Here is a 26,622-nt window from a genome sequence, read left to right as displayed (position 1 = left end):
TCCTCTATAGCCAACTTCTGGGCGGCCAGAGATCTGCTGGGGGTCCAAAAAAGCGCTATAAGGACCACCTCAAAACCCTCCTGAAGCAGTGCAACATTCCATCTACAGCACTTGAGTCACTGGCTGCTGATAGCCATACCTGGAGATCCTCCTGCCACCAGGGAACTACTCACCTTCAGGAGCAAGCCACAGAGAGGAGGGCACAGCGACGTGCACTGAGGCGTCAGCGTGCTGCAGGGCCCACACCCTCCAGCGCCACGTACCTCCGTCCCTCTTGTGGCAAAACCTGCGGATCCCGCATCGGCCTGCACAGCCACATGGCTACGCACCGCCGCAACACAGCCCAATAGATGTCCAGACATTTAATGTGGAGCAACGTCATCATCGCAATCGATGGACTGCCATAACGTGTGTGCCTGTCTGCCATCTGAGGGCGTGTGGGCGGGGGATTGGAGAGGCCCCCGACTGCAGCCCGCAGACGCTCAATGTGGGCGGGGTTAAACGTTTAACCCCGCCCACATTGAGCACCGCTTCAATGTGGGCGGAGTCAAACGTTTAACCCCGCCCACATTGAGCACCGCTTCAATGTGGGCGGAGTCAAACGTTTAACCCCGCCCACATTGAGCGTCTGTGGGCTGCAGACGCTGTTGATGTTGATTTGGAGACCAATAGCGCTGTATATGGAGGCAACCACATTTAGCGCACGCTGTAAGGACTCTGGTGAGTGGGCGAGGAGAGCACAGTCATCTGCATACTGTAGCTCTAAGATGTGTTGGGTGGTGGTTTTGGTGAGGGCTTGGAGGCGACGAATATTGAATAGGTTGCCATCCAGTCTGTACTGTATCTGTACCCCATCAGAGGGGTCCAGGAGTTTGTGGGAGAGGAGGGTGACAGTGGAGAGGAAGATGTTGAAAATGGTTGGGGCAAGGACACACCCTTGCTTGACCCCAACATCCACACTGAAGAATGGGGATTTTTGGCCACCAACACTCACACAGGCTTGCATCCCATTATGGAGCTGCCGCAAGATATTCCTGAACTTAGGTGGAACCCCCAGCTTCCCCAGCACTTCCCAAAGCAGCTCCCTGTTTACCGTGTCGAAGGCCTTGGACAGATCAATGAAAGCTAGGTACAATGAAAGCGGGCTGCAGACGGTCTTTTGCTGTTGACACATGAACCATGCAAGTAAGTGAGACTGTCAAAATGCTTAATATATAAATGCTTATATTTAGTAATATTCATGCCGTGGTGTATTTACTTTTTGCTAAATTAAAATACCACGCAGTCAGGGGTACTTGACTGAGAAGCCCCTGACTGCAGCCTGCATTTTGGTTGGCTTCGTTCAACGAAGTAAGTGAGCTTAACCTTTTCATAATAATTGTGTTTATATTGCAAAATGCTTGATATATTTTAATTAAAAATAAGAATAAATGGGTCCCCAAGGGTGTTTATCTTATCGGTTTGACTTTTCATTTGCTTTCAATTAATAGCCTACCTAGTCCTAATTGTATCATTTCACATTAAACAATTCTATAGAAATTAAATTCATATTGCTATATTTATGCTTTTTTAAATAACAAAACTCTTTATGTTTATACTTGTTTTCTTTGACTTTTAGAGACACGTCTTTATCACTGCCCCTTCTGCACATACAAAAAGTCAAAGAAAGTATAAACATAAAAAGCTTTGTTATTAAAAAAGCATAAATATAGCAATATGAACTTCATTTGATTTCTATAGAATTGTTTAACTGCGTGGTATTTTAATTTAGCAAAAAGTAAATACACCATGGCATGAATATTACTAAATATAAGCATTTATATATTAAGCATTTTGACAGTCTCACTTACTTGCATGGTTCATGTGTCATTGTCAACAGCAAAAGACCGTTCCTCCTTTCTTCTTTCATGAGTCATGACATGACTGTAGGCCTAAATGTTTCTGAACGTTCCTGGCCTGAAATGAATCGGAATGCCTGAAGCAGGAAACTCCGCCCACATTGAAGCAGTGCTCAATGTGGGCGGAGTTAAACGTTAGACTCCGCCCACATTGAAGCAGTGCTCAATGTGGGCGGGGTTAAACGTTTAACTCCGCCCACATTGAAGCGGTGCTCAATGTGGGCGGGGTTAAACGTTAGACTCCGCCCACATCGACGCGGTGCTCAATGTGGGCGGGGTTAAACGTTAGACTCCGCCCACATTGACGCGGTGCTCAATGTGGGCGGGGTCAAACGTTTGACTCCGCCCACATTGAGCGTCTGTGGGCTGCAGTCGGGGGCTTCTCCCTCAGGGCGACCTCGGAGCTATTTAGCTCCGCATGGCTCACATACTTAACCTCCTGTGAATGATTTGATGAGGCCTTTGGGGGCAAGGGTTGTACACACACACACACACACACACACACACACACACACACACACACTGAGGCGTTCTAAACAGGGTAATGAGAAGCCATTTCACTAAATGACAGTGTAGGACCGCTAATGTGGGAGGTGATGAAATGGTCGCCTCCATGTGTCTGTTGTCGGGCCAGTCTCGAGGTTTCCCCGCTAACGGATCGGGATCACAACTTTAAAGGCGAAAGCTGATCCCAGATGTCTTTCCTTAGGGCCATTTTATCCCTCTGGTTGGATACAAGAATACACACACAAATACACTCCCACACACCATATAAGCTCTCCAGGGAGGTCTTCTGGTAACTCGATCTGTCGCCCCCCCTCTCATCCCAACATACTTGAACATACATGAACCGAACATTCTGCGAGAGGTGAAGGGTCTCATAATGTGTGTACGCTCCCAAACACCCGCTGTGTTACCTGGAGCTGACTAAATGAATCATTTTTCTGTATTGACATCAAGCTAATTTAAATCACATTCTGCTCATTTGACTCAATGTTTGTGTGCCGGCTGGCAACAGGGAGCAACATTTTTTGTGTCCTATCATTCTTTGCCAGTAAAATGATATCAAAGCAATGAATAACTTAGTTCATATCCAGTAATCACTACACAATCCGGATTGTGATGTTATTATGTGTGACAAAACGCATCGCTATGGTGATCATTGGGGCGGACAGAGACTGGATAAGTGGATGTCTCTGTCCAAGGGGTCAGAGAAGGGTCAGTAGCAGACTTCTACTGTGGTTTAGAGTCATGTGTGCTTTATGCTCTTGTGTCGTGAGGCACAGTTAGATTAGCCCCTCTAATGGCTTTTCATTAATATTTAATTAAACTATGAGCATTATAGCACTCCTTTCAGGCTCATCCCTGCTGCTGTGTGGCGGGGCTGTGAGGGATGTGATCCTGCTGTGTGGCGGGGCTGTGAGGGATGTGATCCTGCTGTGTGGCGGGGCTGTGAGGGATGTGATCCTGCTGTGTGGGAGGCTGTGAGGGCTGTGTGGCGGGGCTGTGAGGGATGTGATCCTGCTGTGTGGCGGGGCTGTGAGGGATGTGATCCTGCTGTGTGGTGGGGCTGTGAGGGATGTGATCCTGCTGTGTGGCGGGGCTGTGAGGGATGTGATCCTGCTGTGTGGTGGGGCTGTGAGGGATGTGATCCTGCTGTGTAGCGGGGCTGTGAGGGATGTGATCCTGCTGTGTGGCGGGGCTGTGAGGGATGTGATCCTCGATAAACAAACGAGCACCATTTGAGCTCTTTCATTGTGGCCCTTTAATAGAGAACGCTGTCAATCACCCCTCACAAGTGTGCTTCAATAGCTTCGACCGCACTTTGACGCGGCGTCCAGCTAAATGGTGGCTAACGTTTCCTTTATGCTGTCACCTAACACCGGGCAGTAAGAGGCTGGGGGTCAGCTGAAAATGTGAAAACTGAATTTCTCAGTTTTTTTAAAGTAGCCCCCCCCCCAGCAGCTTAGATAACCCAGTGTACAGAACAGCGAGCCTGTCCGAGTTGTTGACCACCGAGATCATTTGAGGATTGCAATACTGTCACTTAACAACAAAGTTCAGAGCTCAAAACCTGAATCTCAACTTACTCTCAAAACCCTGCTATTTAATAATGTCTCAATGACATCCACCATATTGCAAAATATACAATACAATAATAATAATAATAATAATAATAATAGCAAATATAAGCATGACTGATTAGAGAATTGAATCCAAGGCCAAATGTGATCTTTGGTTGGAGATATTTCAGATTATTTGTGGCTCTTAACAGCTCCAAGTCTGACTGGACTGCTCCACAATGCCACCTCATGACACCTCCTCACCGCCGTGTTCGTCTCTTTGATGCAGAATGCGGCTCAGCCTAGCGCGTCGTTGTGCTTTAAGCCGTGTGAGCTGACGGCTCTCCCCCGTCCGTAACCAAAGGTGCCACTCAGTCACGGCAAAGTGGGGGCGCGGGGTCACGTGCGCGGCGGGTGACCCTGTGGGTGGCCGGGGGGCGGGGGGCAGGGGAGCGCAGGTCACGGGGGATTGGGTCTGTTGGAGACGCACACCAGAGGCAGAGAGCCGTGGTCAAACAGCTTGTAGGGCAGAGAGCCCCTGGACGCCCACGCGTCGGCCTTGGGGTCGTAGATCTCGAAGCAGTCCGAGTCCTCGATGACGTCCTGGCCGTTGAGGAAGCGGCCGCCCGTCACGTACAGCTTGTTGTTGATCACCGTGGCGCTGTGGTGCATCCGGCGCTCCTTCAGGTTCTCACACTTGACAAACTTGTTGGCTTTAGTGTCGTAGGCGATCATCCGTCTGGTGTACCCTGGGAAGTGAAAGCAGACCAGGTGGAAGATGTTTTGTTTGTCTCCGGTTGTGTCATTGTTTTCTTGTTGATTGTCAAATGATTAACAATTTTAAAGGAAACGTTTTCAGAAAGCTCACCTCCAACGATGTAGATCCTGTCCTCGATGACCGCCGCCGGGGCACAGACATTCTTCACTGTCCGTGTTTCCAGACTGGACCACAGGTCACGAGATATGTGATACACCTGTTGACACGCGCGTCGGAGAGCAAAACAGGTTGCTACAATGGCTGTTTGTGATTGGCTTAAATTGGTACCAAACAACGTCACTTGCGGTGACATCACCTGTACTAATATTAGCAAGTGAAAAAACAGCCAACGTGTATGCTTTGCTGCTGTTCCCTTGGTGTGATAGAGCTGTTTGGTTAGTGTCAGTTACTCCTATTTATTATATGGATCACCATGTGGCTGTTCTGTTTCTTGAATCTATTTATAAAACGTGACATCTATCTAGGTGATCTCCATTTAAGGCTGGCAGCAATGTAGAAGTGGAACAGCAGATAGCATCACCTAGCCCTAGTGGTGTACCTGAATCAGGATCACAGCACCATAGTGGTGCACCTGAATCAGGATCACAGCACCATAGTGGTGTACCTGAATCAGGATCACAGCACCATAGTGGTGTACCTGAATCAGGATCTCAGCACCATAGTGGTGTACCTGAATCAGGATCACAGCACCATAGTGGTGCACCTGAATCAGGATCACAGCACCCTAGTGGTGTACCTGAATCAGGATCTCAGCACCATAGTGGTGCACCTGAATCAGGATCACAGCACCATAGTGGTGTACCTGAATCAGGATCACAGCACCATAGTGGTGTACCTGAATCAGGATCACAGCACCATAGTGGTGTACCTGAATCAGGATCACAGCACCATAGTGGTGTACCTGAATCAGCCGCACTGGGTTCTGCATGGCATCCTCGCCTCCAAAGACAAAGATCTTCTGATCGCTGGCGGCCACGGCGGGGTGCAGCACAGCCGTGGGCATGGGCGCCATGGCCTCCCACTGGTTGAACATACTGTTGTATCTCTCCAACGAGTCGCAAATCTGCTTGTCCACGCCGATGCCTCCTAGGACGAAAATAAAGTGGAGGTAGGACACGCCTTGGTGGGCGTAGCGCGGCTGCAGCAGGGGCTGGGCGGTCCGCCACTGGTTGGTCTTGAGGGAGAGCGTGTACACCGTGGCGCTCACTGAGCTGTCTCCGGACGCCATGCACAGGCTCAGCCCGCCCACCACGTACAGGATGCTGTGGATGCACACGTAGGCGGCCTTGTAGAGCCGCAGGGGCAGCTTGGCCAGCCACTGCCAGCGCTGGGTCCTCTCGTCGTAGAGGAGGGCCTCGCGCGACGTCTGCTCGTTGTTCTTGCGGCCCCCCACCACCACCAGCGTCTCCCGGCAGGTGTAGCGGCGCGGCGCGGTCCACAGCGGCTTCAGCTGGCGGCTGCACCTGGTGCTGACGGAGAGCATGAGGCGGCGCACCGACTCGATGATCTCGGTGCAGAGGGTGGAGGACTGCACCAGCGGGTCGTTGGCGATGAACTGGAACAGGTAGGTGGGGTGGATGTAGCGCAGGCGCACCTTCTTGAAGAGGTCGTGGATGGCCCCGCGCCGGGAGAAGGGGTCGTGGTGGATCCACGCCAGCAGGGTCTCGAACACCTGCTCCTCCTCGGCACACAGCCGGTCATCCTCCAGGTAGCTCATGAGCTCGGGCAGGGACAGCTCGCAGAAGTCCTCGGTGGCCGCCACGTCGGAGAAGCAGCGCACGGCCATCTCCTTGGCCTGGTCCCTCAGGCTCTCGCAGTGGAGGATGTCCGACAGGCGGATCATGCTCAGGCAGTTGTCGGGGCTGAGCTGCCTCTGGAGGAACAGGGAGCAGGCCTCGACCAGGCGGCCGTAGTGCAGCATGGCCGCCGCCTGCATCAGGGGGAGCACCATGTCCATGGTGATGGTGATGCTGCCGGTGTACACGTAGTCCACGATGCCCGCCAGCACGTCGGGGGAGATGCCCTTGAGGTCCACGCGGCTCTGGCTGCTCTCCAGGAAGTTGCTGCAGAACATGGCCCTGAAGTAGGGGCTGCTGGAGACCAGGATGCTGCGGTGGCACGGGATCTCCCAGTGCTCGGTGCACAGCAGCACGTCGGTCAGGATGCGCTCCTGGCGGAGGAGGTTGAGCTGGGCCAGGAGGTCGGAGGGGAGCTCAGAGTCTTTGAAGGGAAACACGTCACACCATGTTTGGGCCATTCTTTCTACGTAGAGAAAACAGAACGCTATGGGAGAGGGGGATCATTCATTGGCATGAGGGTTTTCCTCTGCGTTTCCCTGTGTGACAGGAGGACGTAACAGGATCTGATGATGCTGTTTTATATAAAACGACAGTATCATTGGTAATGTATCACCAACAGCACATCTGTCCATCCATGCATCACGAAAGATTCAAATACTTCACATTTACATTCAGGGCATTTAACAGACGCTTTTATCCAAAGTGACTTACAATAAGTACATCTGTCAGAAGAAGAAGAAATATATCGCTGGTGGTACAGTAAGGATATTCATAGAACCAAGTGCCAAGCACTAACAATCATTAGGTTAACCCATTCCCCGTAAACAACAAAGATAGCTAGGATGAGATGCTACACAACTAAGTACTAAATCTAAGTACGACATACGATAAGTGCGTATATTAAGTGCTAGGACGAACAACATACAATAAGTAGGAGGGAGAGGACGAGGTGGCTGTGCACATTCATGTGATAATGGTATGAATCTGAAATGAATAGTTACTTGGCTTCCCTCTTGGGGCTGGCTACAGGATGAAATAGGATGAATATGTTAATCTTATAGCCCAACATAGTCCAACTATTACTAGTCCGACCAGCTGCCCTAGATGTGATCATAACTGACGCACTGTTTTCTATTTTTGAATTCTTCTCCAAAATGACCCCCCTGATGCACCCTAACAGCATTAGTCTACATCCCCTTTATCAAACCTTTCATCGTCTCTATTTATCTGACTCTTGTCACCGTCCAGCTGTTCTGCTCTGAATCCCCCTCCGCACTAACTTGTCCGTCTCTCTCTCTGTGTTTTGTCCGATGGTTGGGTGTGTGTGGGCCGGGGGGGACATTTTAACAAGCCCAAGTCATCTAATGGGCCCCGAGACGGCTACTGGTTTGGTTGACTGTGGGTCCCTGCCGGTCCACTCAGTCATATATATAGATCTGTAATCGTTATTCAGTGTTCTCAACTGCCAAGTGCTGAGAGGTGACAACACACTAATGGTGCTCTGGTTTGAATCAACAACTTAGGAGTAAGGATGGGAAAACAAAGCATCATATAAGTGCAGCAGAATTCAAATATTATACATTTATTTTCTAATTGTTTCATACTGCATCAGACTTTTTGGGGCAAATAAGAAAATAAATGTAATGTATTACTATGCCATTACACTTTAATATATTCCATATTTTTTCCATTGGCCATATAAGTTGTTTTCATTTTTAGGACACAAATATTAAAGGATTCTGTGGAAATACCTTGCAATTGATTTCCATTAGATAATAAGTTTCTTTGTACTTGACAGTATGAACAACAGCACTGTTATGGAAAAGAGGCAGGATATATAAAATATATATCATGTTAGTAATCCAGAAAGGAGAAAACAAGATTAATGTTTTTTTTTGCTTCATCAGATGATATATAAATCTGAGAATTCTTACCTTCTATCCACCAAGTGTAGCTTATCAATAATAATATCCACGGTTAAAAGGCAAAGTTGATGAGGAGAGACAAAAACGAGTTGAATTGGAGAGTTGAAGTGGGTGGTTAGAGAACAGAAGGCTGCAGGAGAGAGAGCGAGGGGTAGAGAGAGAGCGAGGGGTAGGGAGAGAGAGAGGGGTAGAGAGAGAGCGAGGGGTAGAGAGAGAATGAGGGGTAGGGAGAGAGCGAGGGGTAGAGAGAGAGCGAGGGGTAGAGAGAGAGAGAGGGGTAGAGAGAGAGCGAGGGGTAGAGCGAGAATGAGGGGTAGGGAGAGAGCGAGGGGTAGGGAGAGAGCGAGGGGTAGGGAGAGAGCGAGGGGTAGAGAGAGAGCGAGGGGTAGAGAGAGAGCGAGGGGTAGGGAGAGTGGAAGGCGGCCCAGAGCCACACCAGCGTACCAGTAAGGGTCTGGAGGCCATGAGGCCACTGTGTACATTCCGGCCGCTAAGAATAGCAGCATCCTGGGCCACAGCCATCGGCCTCTCATGTGACACACGGCCTCCTGGTCCACTGCTGGGCTAGCTTAGCAGTCAGGGGTATATTAACAAGCACAAGATAATGGGGGGGGGGGGGGGGGGGGATGACTCTCTTGACTCAAATGGTTCCCAAGCATTGATGCTGTTAACCCTCCTCTACTCACCAGGTGTGGGCAGCCAGGTCAATATGAGGAGATATATATTTAAGCAATAGATCACGACAGGCCGTGGTATACGCTCATTATACCACAGTTAAGGGGCGTTGTCCGTCCCGACGCGCAGCGGAGGGGCGGCGACCCCCTTCACTGTGGTATAATGACCGTATATCACTGACTGAAGTGATCTATTGCTTTTATAAAACGGTTACGTAAATATGGCGAAATTAAAGTCATAGACACCCTCAATTTTGAAAAAGCGAGAAAGTCGGAAAAGCATTTTTTTTAACGAATACAGAAAAGTAGTCCCTCCTGGCTGCCGGCAAAGTGTACGGTGGTTGCTATGCAACACACTAGCGTCCTTCAGAGAGAAGGCTAGAGACGGTAGCTTGGTTCGCCGGCAATTTAGCAATTTAGAAGGCTAAATTGCCGGCGACCGTGTGCCTATTGCTTTACAGGCTTTTTTTAGGCTTCAGTGAACTACGCTATCGCTTTTATATATAAATAAACAACAGTTCAAGTTAGGCGCGGAGTGATACTGGACTCTGTAAACTGAACGGGCGTCATAGCTGTGTGTATACGCTCAATATACAACGGTTGGGAACCAATCAGATCGCTTGATTTAGGCCCCCCGTTTTATAAATATATATATATATATATATATATGTATATATATGTTGGAGGATGGGCGTGATCAGGAGGAAACGCTGACCGCTCCAGACTTCCCATTGGTCAAGATATACCTCATCATCAGTAGCACTTCTGTGCTGTTTATCATCATTCATCATTCATCATTCATTATTCATCATTCACCATCAACGTCCTTCATCAGTCATAGTGGTCTGGATGCTTCCTCCGCTGGCCTTATTAGAGTCCAACCTAAATATATATATTTTTTAACTAATGGGGATGATTATTGTGAAGGTTTAATAAGCTTATATTTCCTTAGAATAGACAGTTTGAACTATAGCTTGATAGTTTGATCATATACTGTACATTGGGAACGTTAGTCTAAGGAGTATATATCGTCTCTTGTGCTTTCTTAGCCCATTCAGTGATGGAGTTTGTAAAGGATGTTGACATCTTAGCCAAACATTGGTCCTTCTTCTTTGACTCCTTCTTGTCTCCACGGTCTATAAAGACACTATCTCTTGCCATTGCTGTCTCCATGCAGAGGTTTACCACATCAGAAGAACAGCCCCTCTGGAGGCCCCTAGGGGCCCCTGTGAAGAACAGCCCCTCTGGGGGCCCCTGTGAAGAACAGCCCCTCTGGGGGCCCCTGCCTCCTCCTGGGGGCCCCTGCCTCCGGCTGGCGTCCCCCGTCCCCCATGTGGTGAGTTACGACCGTGTTTGTTTAACCCCTGGGAGAGGGCGCTGCAGTGGACGGATTGAATGACACGACTTCACACACACACACACACACACACACACACACACACACACACACACACACACACACACGCATATCTACACACACACACACACACACACACACGCATATCTACACACACACACACACACACACGCATATCTACACACACACACACACACACACACATGCATATCTACACACACACACACACACACACACGCATATCTACACACACACACACACACACACACACACACGCATATCTACACACACACACACACACACACACACACACACACACACACACACGCATATCTACACACACACACACACACACACACACACACACACACACGCATATATGCAAACACACACACACACACACACACACACACACACACACACATATATACACACACACACCCACACAATGCAATGTGTCTTTCTCTTACTTTCTGTCTTACTCTAATAAATTGAATGATATCATGGTCTGGGGGAATACTTGATTCTGATTGGCAGCAGGATGTCCATTAATCCATGATATATGGACACCTACTAAGTAGCAGTGTTGAGCATGAACTAGTGCAAAAGAACTAGTTCATTGAACAAGTTCATTTTTCTATGAACTTTGAACTGAACTTACATATTTCTTTCTAACTAAAGAACTTGAACTAGTTCAGATTTTGTGACATTCTGAATTGATGCTTAGGTCCAGATGACATGTTTATTAAATAGAGTTAATGCCTTAGTTGTGATGAATGAAAAAGGTGTGCAAATAATATCCACAACAATTTGAGATGGTAGTGATGGGCAGCAGGTAATGGAGAGGATAAATTTAAAAAGATAAGCACAGAAATATTCACTCCCACAGTTTTTCCTCGGTTTCTAAAATAACTAATTTAATGAAGTGAACACGAACTAGTTCAAAACTGAATTGATGAACTATGAACATGAATTTATTCATTTTCTTTTGTATGAACTGAACTTTGAACTTGTTCACGTGAAGTATGAACTTGCACAACTAAAGAACTTTCAACTACAACCGTTTTCATCTAGTTTCAACTGGGTTTTTGGTGCCGTTAAAGTAGCATTAATAATCGTTTACTTCTTTAACGGCGCCGACCATCCAAAAACACAGTCGAAACTAGATGGACAATGTGTGTAGTTCAAAACGTGACGCAGCTTTTCCTTCTCCGCCACCTACAGAGTTTGTTATGTACGATCATTCATAAACCCCGTGTTATTCCCCATAGACATTTGACCGAGGGAACCGGAGCCTCGGAGGCGGGACTTATTCTTCAGAGGTCTATTCATATTTTACGATCCCATGGTGACCACCGGAATGGGCGGGACTTCAGCACTCACGTAGTCACGCGCTAGGCGGAAGTGACGAATAAAGCCAACAGCGTGACGCTCGTGACGCTCGACAATACAACACGGAAGTGGGCATTATCGAAGAAGAGCATAACCCTCAGACGCCGTGTTTGTATTTAGTATAAACCCGAGTGTCTCCAACTGTCCAGTGTCGGGGGGTACGGGGGTCACGGTCTCTGTGGACCCACCCAGCAGCCCGCGTGTCCGGACATCCGAAGACCTCAGCGTCCAGCCCGCAGGAGAGATGAACACGGACGTTGAGTTCCACATCAGACAGAACGACCCGTGGAGCAAGATACCAGCCAACGTCAAGCAGGTACGATCCTGTTGTCCCTTATATATATATATATATATATATATATATATATAATATAAACCTGTCAGGGAAGGTGCACCGCGCTGTGCGATCGAACCAGCTGTCATTTTCGAGACACCCACGGTGCACAAGAAGGATGCATTGAACCGAATAAATCAACATGATTTATTTTATTCTAGGGGGCGTAGCAATGTATTTATTCTAGGGACCATGTCTTTATTCTAGGGACCATGTCTTTATTATAGGGAGCATGTCTTTATTATAGGGAGCAGAGCCATGACTTTATTCTAGGGACCATGTCTTTATTCTAGGGACCATGTATTTATTCTAGGGACCATGTCTTTATTATAGGGACCGTGTCTTTATTCTAGGGACCGTGTCTTTATTCTAGGGACCATGTCTTTATTATAGGGACCGTGTCTTTATTATAGGGACCGTGTCTTTATTCTAGGGACCATGTCTTTATTCTAGGGACCATGTCTTTATTCTAGGGACCATGTCTTTATTCTAGGGACCATGTCTTTACTATAGGGACCATGTCTTTATTATAGGGACCATGTCTTTATTCTAGGGACCATGTCTTTACTATAGGGACCATGTCTTTATTCTAGGGACCATGTCTTTATTATAGGGACCATGTCTTTACTATAGGGACCATGTCTTTATTATAGGGACCGTGTCTTTATTATAGGGACCGTGTCTTTACTATAGGGACCATGTCTTTATTATAGGGACCATGTCTTTATTATAGGGACCATGTCTTTATTCTAGGGACCATGTCTTTACTATAGGGACCATGTCTTTACTATAGGGACCATGTCTTTACTATAGGGACCATGTCTTTATTATAGGGACCATGTCTTTATTCTAGGGAACATGTCTTTACTATAGGGACCATGTCTTTATTCTAGGGAACATGTCTTTATTATAGGGACCATGTCTTTATTATAGGGACCATGTCTTTAGACAGGAGGCGTCACATGATCACCGGTTCACCAGCTCTTCATTATAGCAGATATCAGACTTTTCTCCACATTGTCGATATAGGTCAATGCAATCTGTAGCCGTTACCGTGATGCTATTAATGGCATGGATTGTAGCTCCAATATGTTTTATTTATTGAAGGGGACATATTATAGCACCAGGTGTGAGTGTGATTAGCAGTTACAAGCCGTTTTGAAAATCTGCATTTTCTGATCAATCAAGCACACATCTAGGTGGACACACCGACTAGTGATGTCAGAAGACGCAGATTTTCAAAACGGCTTGTAAGGGCTAATCACACTCACACCTGGTGCTATAATACGTCACCTTTAAAGCTTGAGATGTTCAATGTGAGACTGAATTGAGCGGATTTGAATTCCGATCATATTCCATCGGACACATCAAGTCTCCGATTACCGATGACCAGCTGAAATGTGCATCCCTTCCTTTTCTTTCTGCAGAGTTTGGGAAACTCTCAGCGGGAGTATGAGAAACACGTTCTCCTGTACAGTATCCGCAACCAGCTGCGATTCCGCAATAACCTAGGTGAGCAAATGTTCTCCTTTTACATTTACCCGCTGTCCCTGTTGTATGGATGTTATGTATGTCATAACGGGTCCAGACAGTTACCCATCAGAATTGTTAGTTTTCATACAATTAATTTACCTATACTCGCCCAAGTTACATTTTTCTTGATGGGCCATCATGAAAGATTACATATTCATTGTACCTATAATATACCATATACCATATCAAATAATCCACACCCGTTATACCCCAAGTTAAATCAATCCTATTATTCCCGACACCAGAAAGGTTGTAGTGAAATCTAATACCCCTATATTTAGCTTGTCTCTTTACATACACATGAAATGATCTTCAGCAAGGCTTCAGTACGCCTTTACATACGCAACCACCAACTACCAACAATAAACAGAGAGGTGTGTGTGTGTGTGTGTGTGTGTGTGTGTGTGTGTGTGTGTGTGTGTGTGTGTGTGTGTGTGTGTGTGTGTGTGTGTGTGTGTGTGTGTGTGTGTGTGTGTGTGTGTGTAGTGCGTCACGTGAGGAAGGATGAGCGTAAGTACTACGAGGAGCTGCTGAAGTACAGCCGGGACCACCTGATGCTGTACCCCTACCACCTGTCTGACATCATGGTGAAGGGGCTGCGGGTCACCCCCTTCTCCTACTACATAGGGATCATGGAGGTAAGGACGCACTCAAAGGCTCTGGGTTCCAACCCTAATGTCTGTCAGCCGCCACCAGCTCATCAATTACAGATAAAATACACTTCACACGTCACTTTGGATACATTCAATTACCTAAATATATAGAGTCAATTGAAGTATAAAACAATGTTAACTTTGGCAGATGCTTTCTTCCATCAGTTATTGAACTGATAAAGGAGCAGATAGGCAGGTTCTCTGTGTTCCTCGAGGAATCGAACTCTGTACCTTTGCCTGGGTGTTGACCCTTTCCTCTATACACTTGTCTGCCCTTCACAAGCATAAGCTAGAATGAGCAGGAAGTAGGTTAGAGCAAATACAACCTGTACATCAACCTTGTGATGTGTTGGTCAGATGTGTGATTCTCTGAGAGGGACAGGAGTTCCTGGTGACACTTTATTCTTCCCCATCAGAATATCCACAAGGAGATGTGAACATGTTAACGTGCCTCGTTAGCCATGTCAGTGCTGATTCAACTATTAGGAAATCCATGCACTGACAGAACCCCAGCTGGCCCTGGTTCCAGTCAGTTTAGTTGCGTAGGCCTGCGTTCCCCTGGACCTCTCTCTTTGAAACGCCAACGGCAGAAACTCTAGACTAGTCTTGTTAGTTTATGTCAGCAAGGCCCTTGGGGGCTAAAGCAGCACGACCTAAACAACAACCTAAATGTGTTTCTTACTGGTTAGAGGATATTGAGACTGGTTTTGGTTATGTTTTAATATCCTAGATTAATATCTCATGTCTTTATTATAGGGACCGTGTCTTTATTATAGGGAGCATGTCTTTACTATAGGGACCATGTCTTTATTCTAGGGACCATGTCTTTATTATGGGGACCATGTCTTTACTATAGGGACCATGTCTTTACTATAGGGACCATGTCTTTACTATAGGGAGCATGTCTTTACTATAGGGAGCATGTCTTTATTATAGGGACCATGTCTTTATTATAGGGACCATGTCTTTACTATAGGGACCATGTCTTTACTATAGGGACCATGTCTTTATTATAGGGACCATGTCTTTATTATAGGGACCGTGTCTTTATTATAGGGACCGTGTCTTTATTATAGGGAGCATGTCTTTATTATAGGGACCATGTCTTTATTATAGGGACCATGTCTTTACTATAGGGACCATGTCTTTATTATAGGGACCATGTCTTTATTATAGGGACCATGTCTTTATTATAGGGACCATGTCTTTATTATAGGGACCATGTCTTTATTATAGGGACCATGTCTTTACTATAGGGACCATGTCTTTACCGTGATGCTATTAATGGCATGGACTCTACCACTCATCAATTTTTGGTCTCATCAAAACCTTCTTCAGGGATAACCATTCTCAGAACCATTCAGAAATGGAGAATACAATTATGGATTCAAAGCTCTGTATTATTAATAACACATCACAAATACAATTCACAAGTTAATGCAATTATGCCGTTGCAGAGGTGTTTAGTGCATTTGTGTTCAAATAAATGCCTAAATTATGAAAACTTGCACTACTGGGAAAGAATGAAGCAACATACATCAACTAACATAATAACTAGGTCGTGCAACAATAATGCATTCCACTGCATTTTGAACATGCTGTCTTGAAATTAAAAAAAATTATATTCTATGATCAAAAGGCTAAACTTACTCATGAACAAACCACCTCTTTAAATGGTATCTGTTTATTAATCCCTCCCGCCATAACCTGGAAGCTGCGCTTGTGAAAGGAAAGGTGCTTGTGTTATCCATGTGGAGACTGGAGCGCCAGAAAACGCTTTTTAGCCATTTTAGATGCAATGAAGTGGACTAAAGATCTAAAGTGAATCAAAACATGGGTTACATCCTCTCTGCTTAGACTGGCTCCATGCTCACCTTATATAAAATGTCTTGTCAAGTATAGCACTCAGGTGATTTGATCTTAGTTGGGCACTAGGTGTCACTCAGACTCTGAATAGAACTCTGCTACCGCTGAGTGAAACAGAGTGGGAGCTCTTTGCACTGTTTATCAGTGTTTGTTGGTGAGCTGATAAGCATGAAGCTTACAGGCTCTTTTTGAATGCGTTTTACACTTTGACCTGTTCATCCGTTCTCGTTCTTTTTGACGTTGAACTGCATTGTACTATAAAGAATTAATTGACCAATAGGAAATTCTATTCCTGCCATAGCTACTTTATTATGAGTGATGAGCTGTGACAGGAACATTTATACTGTGAGACACGCAATGTTCTCTTCTTCTCTTACAGATCTCTCTCTGAAGATTTACAACTCGACACTGAAGTATTCCATTTGTGCTTCTGTACAATAACGCTTCTACCAATGTCTTATTCACACTACTGACATAAAGCGCTCACACTGCCCAGGGCCATAGCATGTTTTGCTGAATCCATTTAATGTAACAAACTCAAGTGTGGAGCAGGAAGGGGTGCAGCAGCCTTATCTTAATCCTGGTATTAATCAGAGAAAAGAGACGCACACAAGGGATTGAGATGAAGAATTGGTTTAATTCTCCCCTTTCCCTCCAGGACATCATGAACAGCGAGAAGAGCTACGACTCGCTGCCCAACTTCACTGCTGCTGACTGTGAGTTTCCCCCTCATCTCCTTCACTTCAGGACTTTTCTCATACTCTTTCCTGTCAGCCTCAAACGTCTACTGGGCTTTCATCTCTTTAGCGCAGTCTCCATCTCACTCAAATGAGAAATAGAATCTGGCGGGCGGCGCGGTACAGACGCCTCAGGACGTGGGGAACGCTGACCTTGTACAGTTTGACCCCCCCGGCCTTTCATCTGGTGACTCAAAGCGGCGTTCGACTTGCAGTAACGTTTGCGATGCTTGGCGTGCGTCTACAGAGAGGGCTTCACCCTACAGAGAGGGCTTCACCCTACAGAGAGGGCTTCACCCCACAGAGAGGCTTCACCCTACAGAGAGGAGAGCTCCACAGGGCTTCACCCTACAGAGAGGGCTTCACCCCACAGAGAGGGCTTCACCCTACAGAGAGGCTTCACCCTACAGAGAGGAGGGCTTCACCCTACAGAGAGGCTTCACCCCACAGAGAGGGCTTCACCCTACAGAGAGGCTTCACCCTACAGAGAGGGCTTCACCCTACAGAGAGGAGAGCTCCACAGGGCTTCACCCTACAGAGAGGAGAGCTTCACCCTACAGGGCTTCACCCTACAGAGAGGAGAGCTCCACAGGGCTTCACCCTACAGAGAGGAGGGCTCCACAGGGCTTCACCCTACAGAGAGGAGAGCTCCACAGGGCTTCACCCTACAGCGAGGGCTTCACCCTACAGAGAGGGCTTCACCCTACAGAGAGGAGAGCTCCACAGGGCTTCACCCTACAGAGAGGAGGGCTTCAACCTACAGGGCTTCACCCTACAGAGAGGGCTTCACCCTACAGAGAGGGCTTCACCCTACAGAGAGGCTTCACCCTACAGAGAGGAGAGCTCCACAGGGCTTCACCCTACAGAGAGGAGGGCTTCACCCTACAGTGAGGAGGGCTTCACCCTACAGAGAGGCTTCACCCTACAGAGAGGAGAGCTCCACAGGGCTTCACCCTACAGAGAGGAGGGCTTCACCCTACAGTGAGGAGGGCTTCACCCTACAGAGAGGGCTTCACCCTACAGAGAGGCTTCACCCTACAGAGAGGGCTTCACCCTACAGAGAGGAGAGCTCCACAGGGCTTCACCCTACAGAGAGGCTTCACCCTACAGGGCTTCACCCTACAGGGAGGAGAGCTTCACCCGGCTACGCCAGGAGGAAACTGTTATTTCATTTTTCCATCACGAAGGAGTCAACATGCACAAATGCTAGTTCTCTGTATCATGCCTTAAGATACAAACCCTGCTACTTTCTTTCTGAGTTCTTCAAAATATGGCAGATTTATGATTTAGTTGTGAACAGCTACAGAATGTTCTATACAAACTGTACTGTACACAGAGTCCGTACACAACTGAGCTTGTTATCGTTACTCATATTGTAATAACAACACAATATTACATAACATTTCTCTGAAAAGATTGAAATCATATTCGTCTGCGTTTCTCAGTGACTGGCGAAATGCGGACGTGTGTCACCATTTGTGTCTGTCTGTAACACAGTGTGTGTCCTCACATCTGTGTGCCGGTGAAGTGAGGAACATTGACTTTTCTTTCTCTCTGTGGCTCTGTGGTGTGTTGATAGAGTGGTCCAGGTACGGGTGTAGTGCACGCTGGAAACGCAACCTTTGTCCATCCAGTCTGCCCTGACAGCGTAGAGAGAGGGCTGCTGGGCTCTAGCCCACACACTGAAGGCCAGAGTATAGTGAGGAGAACATGTATCTGTCCGTTTTTTGTAGAATTTGCTTTGGAGCTTGAAAATGTTTGTCTTTTTCACTACTACTATACTTATTCAACATAAACTCATTGTGATTGCACACACACACACACACACACACACACACACACACACACACACACACACACACACACACACACACACACACACACACACACACACACCATTGTAATGCTCCATTGCGCTTGTTAAACATGGAACATGGAATGAGTCACTCTCCTGGCCACTCCACTTGTGCCTTCTCCAGTCTAAATAACTTACCAACATGAGGCTGGAAATATTCAGGGAAGCAGTTTACACCGTTGCCTCGCCGCCGTAATGCTCAATTTGTCCTGAGGGTCCGTAATTGAAAAATGCCAAAGACACTTTCCCGCCAGCAGGGATTGGCCGTAGTGTTTTGCGTGTGTGTACACGCAGTAATCATTGAGAGTGGCCATGGGGTGTAGCCCTTAACTCAACCATCTCACCCCCAGGTCTGAGGCTGCTGGGCATTGGGAGAAACCAGTACATCGATCTGATGAACCAGTGCAGGTCTTCTAAGGTAAGAAACGTTTCCTGATATTCATGTGAACTGTGCGTTCACACCAAACGCGACGGGGCGACACGACTCCATGCAAAGTCAACGTAGAGACGAATCGGGCGAAATTTGTTGCTAGAAAAACCTGCGACAAGATTTGATTGAAGGCGCGGCATGAAAGCCCTGTCACGGGCGAGCACGTTCACGAGGATTTGCAGCGCGACACTTTCGCTGGAGTTTAAATATTAACTTTGACATTCGCGTGATGACAGCCAATCAGCGTTCACTCCCTGAGTGACGTAACCTAACAGCCAATCAGCGTTCACTCCCTGAGTGACGTAACCTAACAGCCAATCAGCGTTCACTCCCTGAGTGACGTAACCTAACAGCCAATCAGCGTTCACTCCCTGAGTGACGTAACCTAACAGCCAATCAGCGTTCACTCCCTGAGTGACGTAACCTAACAGCCAATCAGCGTTCACTCCCTGAGTGACGTAACCTAACAGCCAATCAGCGTTCACTCCCTGAGTGACGTAACCTAACAGCCAATCAGCGTTCACTCCCTGAGTGACGTAACCTAACAGCCAATCAGCGTTCACTCCCTGAGTGACGTAACCTAACAGCCAATCAGCGTTCACTCCCTGAGTGACGTAACCTAACAGCCAATCAGCGTTCAGCCGGCCGACCGTTCCCTGCAGTCCGCAGTGAACCTCAGCAGGAGGAGAAAGTGATTGTTGCCGGTTGCGACTCCCGGAGCTCTATATATAATATTAAATGATATTATATAATATAATGTCTGTATAATATAATATATAATATCACGGCCAAAAGCTGTGTGCGCCTCTGCATGGTATTATGAACCCATGAACGACGGGCATTCCGACGTCTCTCCCTCTTCCACAACACGTAAAGACATGACATGGTGGTGATCTCGGCCGTGGTTGATGAGAATGAATTGGCATGAAGCACCGTTGGCGGGAAAAAGATTTTGCACGACAAAATTTTCTGCGCGACAAAATTCGCCAGACATGACTGCACAGCGACGGATTGTGATTTGTCGCGACAAAACTTAGGCGACAGCGCAACCAGGCGAAAAATGTGTCTTTTGGTGTGAACACACAGTAATACCGTGTATAAAAATATAGTTACACTATATATGATAATCAAAAAATTGTATGCAATGTATATAAATTGAGTTATACAATTTCTGGTATTCAAAAGGTGCTGTTGAATTCCACTGCCGACCAGGTGGTGTGTTTCTCTCCCTCCGTGTCTGACCCTCCGCTCCCACTTGTCCTCCCCTCACCCTTTTATCTCTCTCTGTCTCTCGCTGCTCGCCAGAAATTCTTCCGCAGGAAATCGGCGCGGGACCTGCTGCCCGCCAAGCCGGTGGAGATCTCTGTGGAGCCGTGGTGGGTGGCCCAGACCGGCTTCATCACCGAGGACGACATCAGGGTGAGGGGCCCACATTTGGGATACTTTTTATTTTCTTTCCCAATATTCACGTCAACATTTAGAGATATTTAAGTGATGCAGGATGTCACCCTTGGAAGATGACTGTTTTTGTGGCAATGTCAAACCTGTAAATAGGTTCAGAGTGTTCCAGATCAGCTGGGGGTCTTTATCCATGAGGGCATCGGGGGTTCAGCGCAGTCGTCTTTCCCTGTGACCCAAACACCGAGCCCCTACAGGCGTGGGCATCATTTTTCATTGGGGCCACATAAGAAATTCTAAATGCCTAAAATATATGGCTGTAACTCTTATTAAGCATTTGTAATTTAAAGTCACTACAAATTTATGTGAATAAAATAATTACATTTACGTGCACAACAGAATTGCAGATTGTACAGTTTAGTTTACAAATAACATATATATACTATAGCTATATGTATTTCCTTACACCTATCTGTATCAGTGCATGAATGAACAGGTGTTTTGAAGTGCATCCACATTGGATAATGTAGGGGAGGCATTACACCCCACACTGTACTCAGTGGGAGGGGCTAAGTCTCTGATGGTGTAACTCCTGATGTGGCGCTGACAGGTGTCCATCAGTAGCTCTGTTTACATGGACACTTCTGATCCCATTAGATTTCTAATCGGAATAGATCTATTCCTATCATGTGATCCGAATGTACTGTAAATATGGCATTTACAAAAGTGGTAAGCGTACGTTCGTATGTCTCTCGTGCACACCTGACACATCTGGACCGGCGGCGACATAATGGACTTATCACTATTTAGCATTTTTATGTATTTGATTTTAATGAAAGCACAGCAGGAGAGAGCTTTTCTCTGCCTGCTCCTTCAATTAATAGGAAGGACAGCACAGCGACGTCAGTTTCTCGTCCGCTCTCATATCTACCCCCTCCTTAAGGAGGGGGTAGATATGAGAGTAAGGGATAAGTAAGGGATAATGTACAGAACGCCGGTCATTATCGGGGAAAATAAGCCCCGACAGGGCGAACCGGACACCGATGCGAAGCGGAGGGGTCTTGCTTCGCCCTGAAGGGGCTCATATAAGATAATGATAAGATAAGTTCTCTACATTATCCCGCTTATTACGCGGCTAGTTGTAGCATTCGTAGTGTTGATCAACAGAGAAATAGTCTGACAAAGACGTTGACGTCGCTTAGCAACCGAATACGCTGGGGTTGATAAGTTACCGGACTACTTGCGGAGTGATACGAAAGACGTGAATCAGGCAAATAATCCACTTTCCTTGACAGCGGTCAAGTTCGGGGTGCATAAAAGTACAGACGGACCAACTGCAGCTGCTGATGCCATCTCTCTAAGTTACCCGCACCCACCCCAAACCAATCGGAATAAGTGTATACATGTCGATTATAGCGGACTACACCACCTCTTCTATTCCGATTAGAGAATTGTGTCCAGATTGAGGCGTATATATGATAATTTTTTATTCCAATTGAGCTGTTGTTCCACTTCTAATCGGATCAGAACTGTCCATGTAAACGTGGCTAATGAGAGTGGATCTGTATCTTGACTTACGTTACATTTCATCAAAGAGAAGGTTGAGTTACACTAAACAACCACAGGCTCCTCATCACGATCACGTACCAGCAGTTATAAAATAAAAGCCCTTCTCACGTGTTTTTGGATATTTAACTGCAAGCATTTTTTACAATAAAGGTTTTATAAATAAATAAATAAATAAAATGTATTATTAAGAATTAATTAATTCCTATATATTTTATATGTGTGTATATATTTGTAGAACTTGCGAGCCACTCAGAACAGACCAGCATCATCCTGCTCTACAACCTCCCGCCCCCGACAGTGTAACAGCGCTTTAATCGTAGAGATTCTAACGTTCAGGAGCTGTGTTCAAAACCCCGTGGTTGCATTAAATACATGTCTAATGCAACCATAGATAAATCACTCTGCCATGAACAAATGCGCCTGCAAAATACGTTTTCAACTGCGGAAAAAAACAACCAGCAATGTGTTATTGTGTGGCACTGCTGCCACTTCAAGGGCTCTGATTAGAATGACCTTTGCTGCCACTTCAAGGCCACAGGGGCCCGATTGGGGTGCTTAATCTCTCTCTCTCTCGCTCGCTCGCTCTCCCTCTCTCACTCGCTCGCTCTCCCTCTCTCGCTCGCTCTCCCTCTCTCGCTCTCTCTCCCTCTCTCGCTCGCTTTCTCTGGCTCTCTCTCTTGCTCTCTCTCGCTCTCTTTCTCTCTCTCTCTCCCTCACTCGCTCGCTCTCTCTCTCTCTCTCTCTCTCTCTCTCTCTCTCTCTCTCTCTCTCTCTCTCTCTCTCTCTCTCTCTCTCTCTCTCTCTCTCTCTCTCTCACGGTCCTCCTTTGCTGTCTGATTGCAGATCTGTTCGCCGGCTGAGAAGAAGGCGATTGATAAGATGATAGATACTGGTCCCCAGCTGCTGGGATCAATGGAGTATAACGTGGTCCTTAGTGAGTACCTCTCTTTAACCTTCCACTGCGCTACAGTCTAGTAGCAACAAGCAGCCCTCCACTCTTCTCACCGTTCTGCTGGCCTGTATTTTGAATGGTGCTAGGAGGTATTTACGTTTTGTGAAAAAGCGACTTAATCACACCAAGGTTGTTTTTGATGACTCTAGCCTGCGGATAAATCAGTTTAATGAATCACAATCAGGTATCATCAGCTTTGGTCAAAGTCCCCGGTCAGCACAGCTCTCTGAGTTCTAATGAATGACGGAGGTAACAGCCTAGTTATTGCATCCATAGTGGCAAACTACATTCAGAGACGTATACTGATATGATGATATAATATGATTTATATGTATTGATTATTAATTGTAATAGCAGTCTGCGCTAAAGCCAGTGTTAATGCACTTCAGTACGTACGTCAATATCGGTGGCCTTGGATCACATGACTTTGTGCAGTCGTGCAACAGCTTTGTTTTGGATACCAACTCTCTCGGAATGGGTGATAGTTTACTCTTAGTTAGGTGTGGGAATCAACCTCTAACACAATTTATCATAATCCCCCTCTTCCACAAACTGCCGTCCACTACACTATTTTAAAAAGTGAATCCGCCAAATCCACCTGATCCCTTAGTGGACGGAGAAGGCTTCTTGACATTAAGCTTCTCCGACACTTTAGTGTCCAGGAAGACAGCGTTGGGTGAACTAGAATCAGCCTACAGTGGTCCGCTTCAGTCAGCGATGAGTAGAATGATCTGGAAAGCCCATCAGGGCCGTCCTTCTTTCAGGGAGTACAGCTGGACTGAGCTGCCTCCTCTAGGTTGGGGAACAGGGCCGTATAATGTTGGACACAGCCAACAGGAGCATATTCATACAAACTTTAAATTAGATTCCCTTCAGAAGGGGTTGTCCAGAGACATTGGATCGGTTTTTAGTTTGGATTGTAAAGCTCTTGTTCAATATTCTAATCTATTATCTTTTGTCTTCATCCAGGTCTATACAACCGTGGCTTCATCTATCTAGATGTCCCTATATCTGATGACAGCTGCATCTCAGGTAGGTGTGTGTGTGTGTGTGTGTGTGTGTGTGTGTGTGTGTGTGTGTGTGTGTGTGTGTGTGTGTGTGTGTGTGTGTGTGTGTGTGTGTGTGTGTGTGTGTGTGTGTGTGTGTGTGTTCGTTCTTGTTGCATTTAAGTATTAACTTGCTTCTGTAGCAGCAGTTATCTTCCTGATTAGCCTTTAAGCACTATCTAATTCACCATCATGGGAAATGGGTGTCTCATCGATCCGGCCTATGTTGTTATTATAAATCCTATTGGGACTATGAAGAAGGCTATGTGGAGGCTTGTGCAGGACATCACCTGACTCACTGTCTCCCCTCAGTGCCCCCGCTCGAGGGCTTCGTGATGAACCGAGTCCAGGGCGATTACTTTGAAACACTTCTTTATAAAATCTTTGTTTCCATTGACGAGCAGACCAACGTGTCGGAGGTAGGCTAACGTCTTCTCCTGTGTTCACCCCGTTAACTGGTCGCTGTGCGTAGCCATCATCTGAACTGCTTCTCTCTCTCTCACCTGGTTCTCAGCTGGCCAACGTACTGGAGATCGACCAGGGCTTGGTGAAGGTGGGTAGACTCTGAGAGACTGCTGAGGAAGAGGAAGGTTGTATTGTAGCATTGAGCTAATGTCTAATGTGTACGATGAGGCCGTGTTTTAACGGCTGCTGGACGCCTGGTGTGACGTAGTGGAAAGTGGAAAGCGTTATTGAACTATAAAAACCCTGAATGGATCTGCTTAATTGAATCTTAACCAATTTAAATCCATGGCATGGCGGCCTTTAAATCCTACTCCTTGTGCAATAACATCCTTGTCATTGGTGCTCCAAACAGATAAGATATTAAATTGACAAATTGACGTAAACAATTGACATTTCCAATGTGTAAAATATCACGTATCGTTATTTCATTAGAAAACATCATTGGTGTTTGATTTTCATTGACAATTTTACTCCTGTCTTGTTTGAAAGAAGTCAAATCGAAATGGATGCCCTTGAGTTTGGTAAGGAAGGCACATTGTGAAGCAAGTTGAGCTTCCTTCCTTTTTCATTCTTCCCTCGCTCTTAGAGGGAGAGGGAGAGAGATGAAATGTTTAAGATCCAGCATGCCTAATAGCAAAGAAGCGTGTAAAAAGCCATTTGATGTTGAGATGGCTTCTCTTTCTTACTGGCGTTGACCTAGTTTCCTCTCATTTGCTATTCACTGGCTGTCACACAGGCCCATTGGCATAACCTCCAGCTTAATGACTGAACCCACCTGTCATTTGGATCCCAGTGGAAGTCACTCTCTGGGGGGGTCGCCGTGGAAGGCAGTCCCCTTAGAGATGGAATTCCTGGAAACTTTTTATTTATTACTATATATTTTTTTTTGTGCTAACTAATGAAATTGAGAAGGACTGAAAGGGAAAGCAAAGTTTTGTGTTTTTAATGAACTTGGTGATTTGAAAACAAACTTGATGATTTAGTGCTTTCATTCTTTCAATTAGTAAAATGTTAACGGGCAAACACCTTTTTTCCTATCAGTTTATAGGAATAAGTTTATAAGTTTGAAATCGCACCTGTTTTCACTTTTTTCGTGATCTATGAAATGAGTCGTCAGTATGGCAACAAGCTGTAATAAATTCATCCCATCAGAGACCACAACAGCAACAACCACAGTATTGAGCTAACGGTTTATTCTGTGGCTCTTCCCTCTACCAGAATGCAGTTTCCATGTATTGTCGTCTGGGTTTCGCCATAAAGAAAGGCCAGGCCTTCAGCTCTGACCAGCTCCACCTGACCTGGAAGAGCGCCCCCTCTGTCAACAAACTGAAGTACGCCCCCGGTTAATATCAGACACAGTTCTTGAGATTAGATTCACCGTAGCCAGCTGCCACTTTGCTGCCCCCATCTTAACTATGCTTCTGTCCATTCATTCACGCCTATATTGATTATTAATGAGGTGTGTTGTATAAAATAATACAGAACTCAAATCCCGACCCCTTGCTTTATGTTTTGGTGGACTTGGTGATTTATGCAAGGAATCACTGAAATATCGTTTTCTCTGCTTTTAGGATTTCTATTTTAATATTATACAATTATACATACAGGTTTACTGAATTATACAATTCAGTAAACCTGTAAGTTCATGTTGACATGTGTGAGTTAGAAGATCAGTACAGACAGCTCTCTGTCAGTCCCTCCTCTGAGCTCTAGCAGTACAGACAGCTCTCTGTCAGTCCCTCCTCTGAGCTCTGGCAGTACAGACAGCTCTCTGTCAGTCCCTCCTCTGAGCTCTAGCAGTACAGACAGCTCTCTGTCCCCTCCTCTGTCCCCTCCTGCAGTACAGACAGCTCTCTGTCAGTCCCTCCTCTGAGCTCTAGCAGTACAGACAGCTCTCT

At 46.3% G+C, this 26,622-nt stretch overlaps 2 protein-coding genes across 4 annotated transcripts in view; one reads left to right on the top strand and one right to left on the bottom strand.

Moving 5' to 3' along the window:
* Nucleotides 1–3,667: 3,667 nt before the first annotated feature.
* On the bottom strand, nucleotides 3,668–8,599 carry klhl38a (kelch-like family member 38a). Of its 2 annotated transcripts, none has more exons than XM_084484742.1 (4): nucleotides 8,473–8,599; nucleotides 5,641–6,959; nucleotides 4,830–4,935; nucleotides 3,668–4,710 (listed from the first exon to the last, which is right to left on the bottom strand). In XM_084484742.1, the coding sequence occupies exons 2-4, from the start codon at nucleotides 6,811–6,813 to the stop codon at nucleotides 4,421–4,423; spliced, it is 1,569 nt and encodes a 522-aa protein (XP_084340868.1). In that variant the 5' UTR covers nucleotides 6,814–6,959; nucleotides 8,473–8,599; the 3' UTR covers nucleotides 3,668–4,420. The 2 variants fall into 2 exon arrangements, with proteins under 2 accessions (XP_084340868.1, XP_084340867.1); XM_084484741.1 differs by having other exon boundaries at nucleotides 5,641–7,001; nucleotides 8,473–8,570.
* Nucleotides 8,600–11,971: 3,372 nt separating this feature from the next.
* fam91a1 (family with sequence similarity 91 member A1) overlaps nucleotides 11,972–26,622 on the top strand; it is a 37,954-nt gene continuing 23,303 nt past the window's right edge. For both annotated transcript variants that reach the window (XM_084484406.1, XM_084484405.1), the window contains exons 1-11: nucleotides 11,972–12,202; nucleotides 13,648–13,732; nucleotides 14,240–14,391; nucleotides 16,931–16,988; nucleotides 19,215–19,282; nucleotides 20,600–20,713; nucleotides 23,105–23,195; nucleotides 24,183–24,245; nucleotides 24,572–24,678; nucleotides 24,774–24,812; nucleotides 25,943–26,055. In XM_084484406.1, coding sequence (XP_084340532.1) covers nucleotides 12,131–12,202; nucleotides 13,648–13,732; nucleotides 14,240–14,391; nucleotides 16,931–16,988; nucleotides 19,215–19,282; nucleotides 20,600–20,713; nucleotides 23,105–23,195; nucleotides 24,183–24,245; nucleotides 24,572–24,678; nucleotides 24,774–24,812; nucleotides 25,943–26,055 — 962 coding nt within the window. In that variant the 5' untranslated portion in view covers nucleotides 11,972–12,130. The remainder of the gene's footprint in view (nucleotides 12,203–13,647; nucleotides 13,733–14,239; nucleotides 14,392–16,930; nucleotides 16,989–19,214; nucleotides 19,283–20,599; nucleotides 20,714–23,104; nucleotides 23,196–24,182; nucleotides 24,246–24,571; nucleotides 24,679–24,773; nucleotides 24,813–25,942; nucleotides 26,056–26,622) is intronic.

This window comes from Micromesistius poutassou, assembly GCF_964030765.1.
Source record: "Micromesistius poutassou genome assembly, chromosome: 20".
Lineage (NCBI taxonomy): Eukaryota > Metazoa > Chordata > Actinopteri > Gadiformes > Gadidae > Micromesistius > Micromesistius poutassou.
The sequence above is the reverse complement of the archived record's forward strand: the minus strand, read 5'-3'. Positions and strand labels throughout refer to the sequence as shown.

Coding starts and splice junctions, on each gene's coding strand:
- klhl38a (XM_084484741.1), bottom strand. CDS start 6,996: ATGGCCCAAACATGGTGTGACGTGTTTCCCTTCAAAGACTCTGAGCTC. Junction 4,936..5,640: donor ACCCAGTGCGGCTGATTCAG/GTACACCACTAT, acceptor GCGTGTCAACAG/GTGTATCACATATCTCGTGA. Junction 4,711..4,829: donor CAGGATCTACATCGTTGGAG/GTGAGCTTTCTG, acceptor TTCACTTCCCAG/GGTACACCAGACGGATGATC.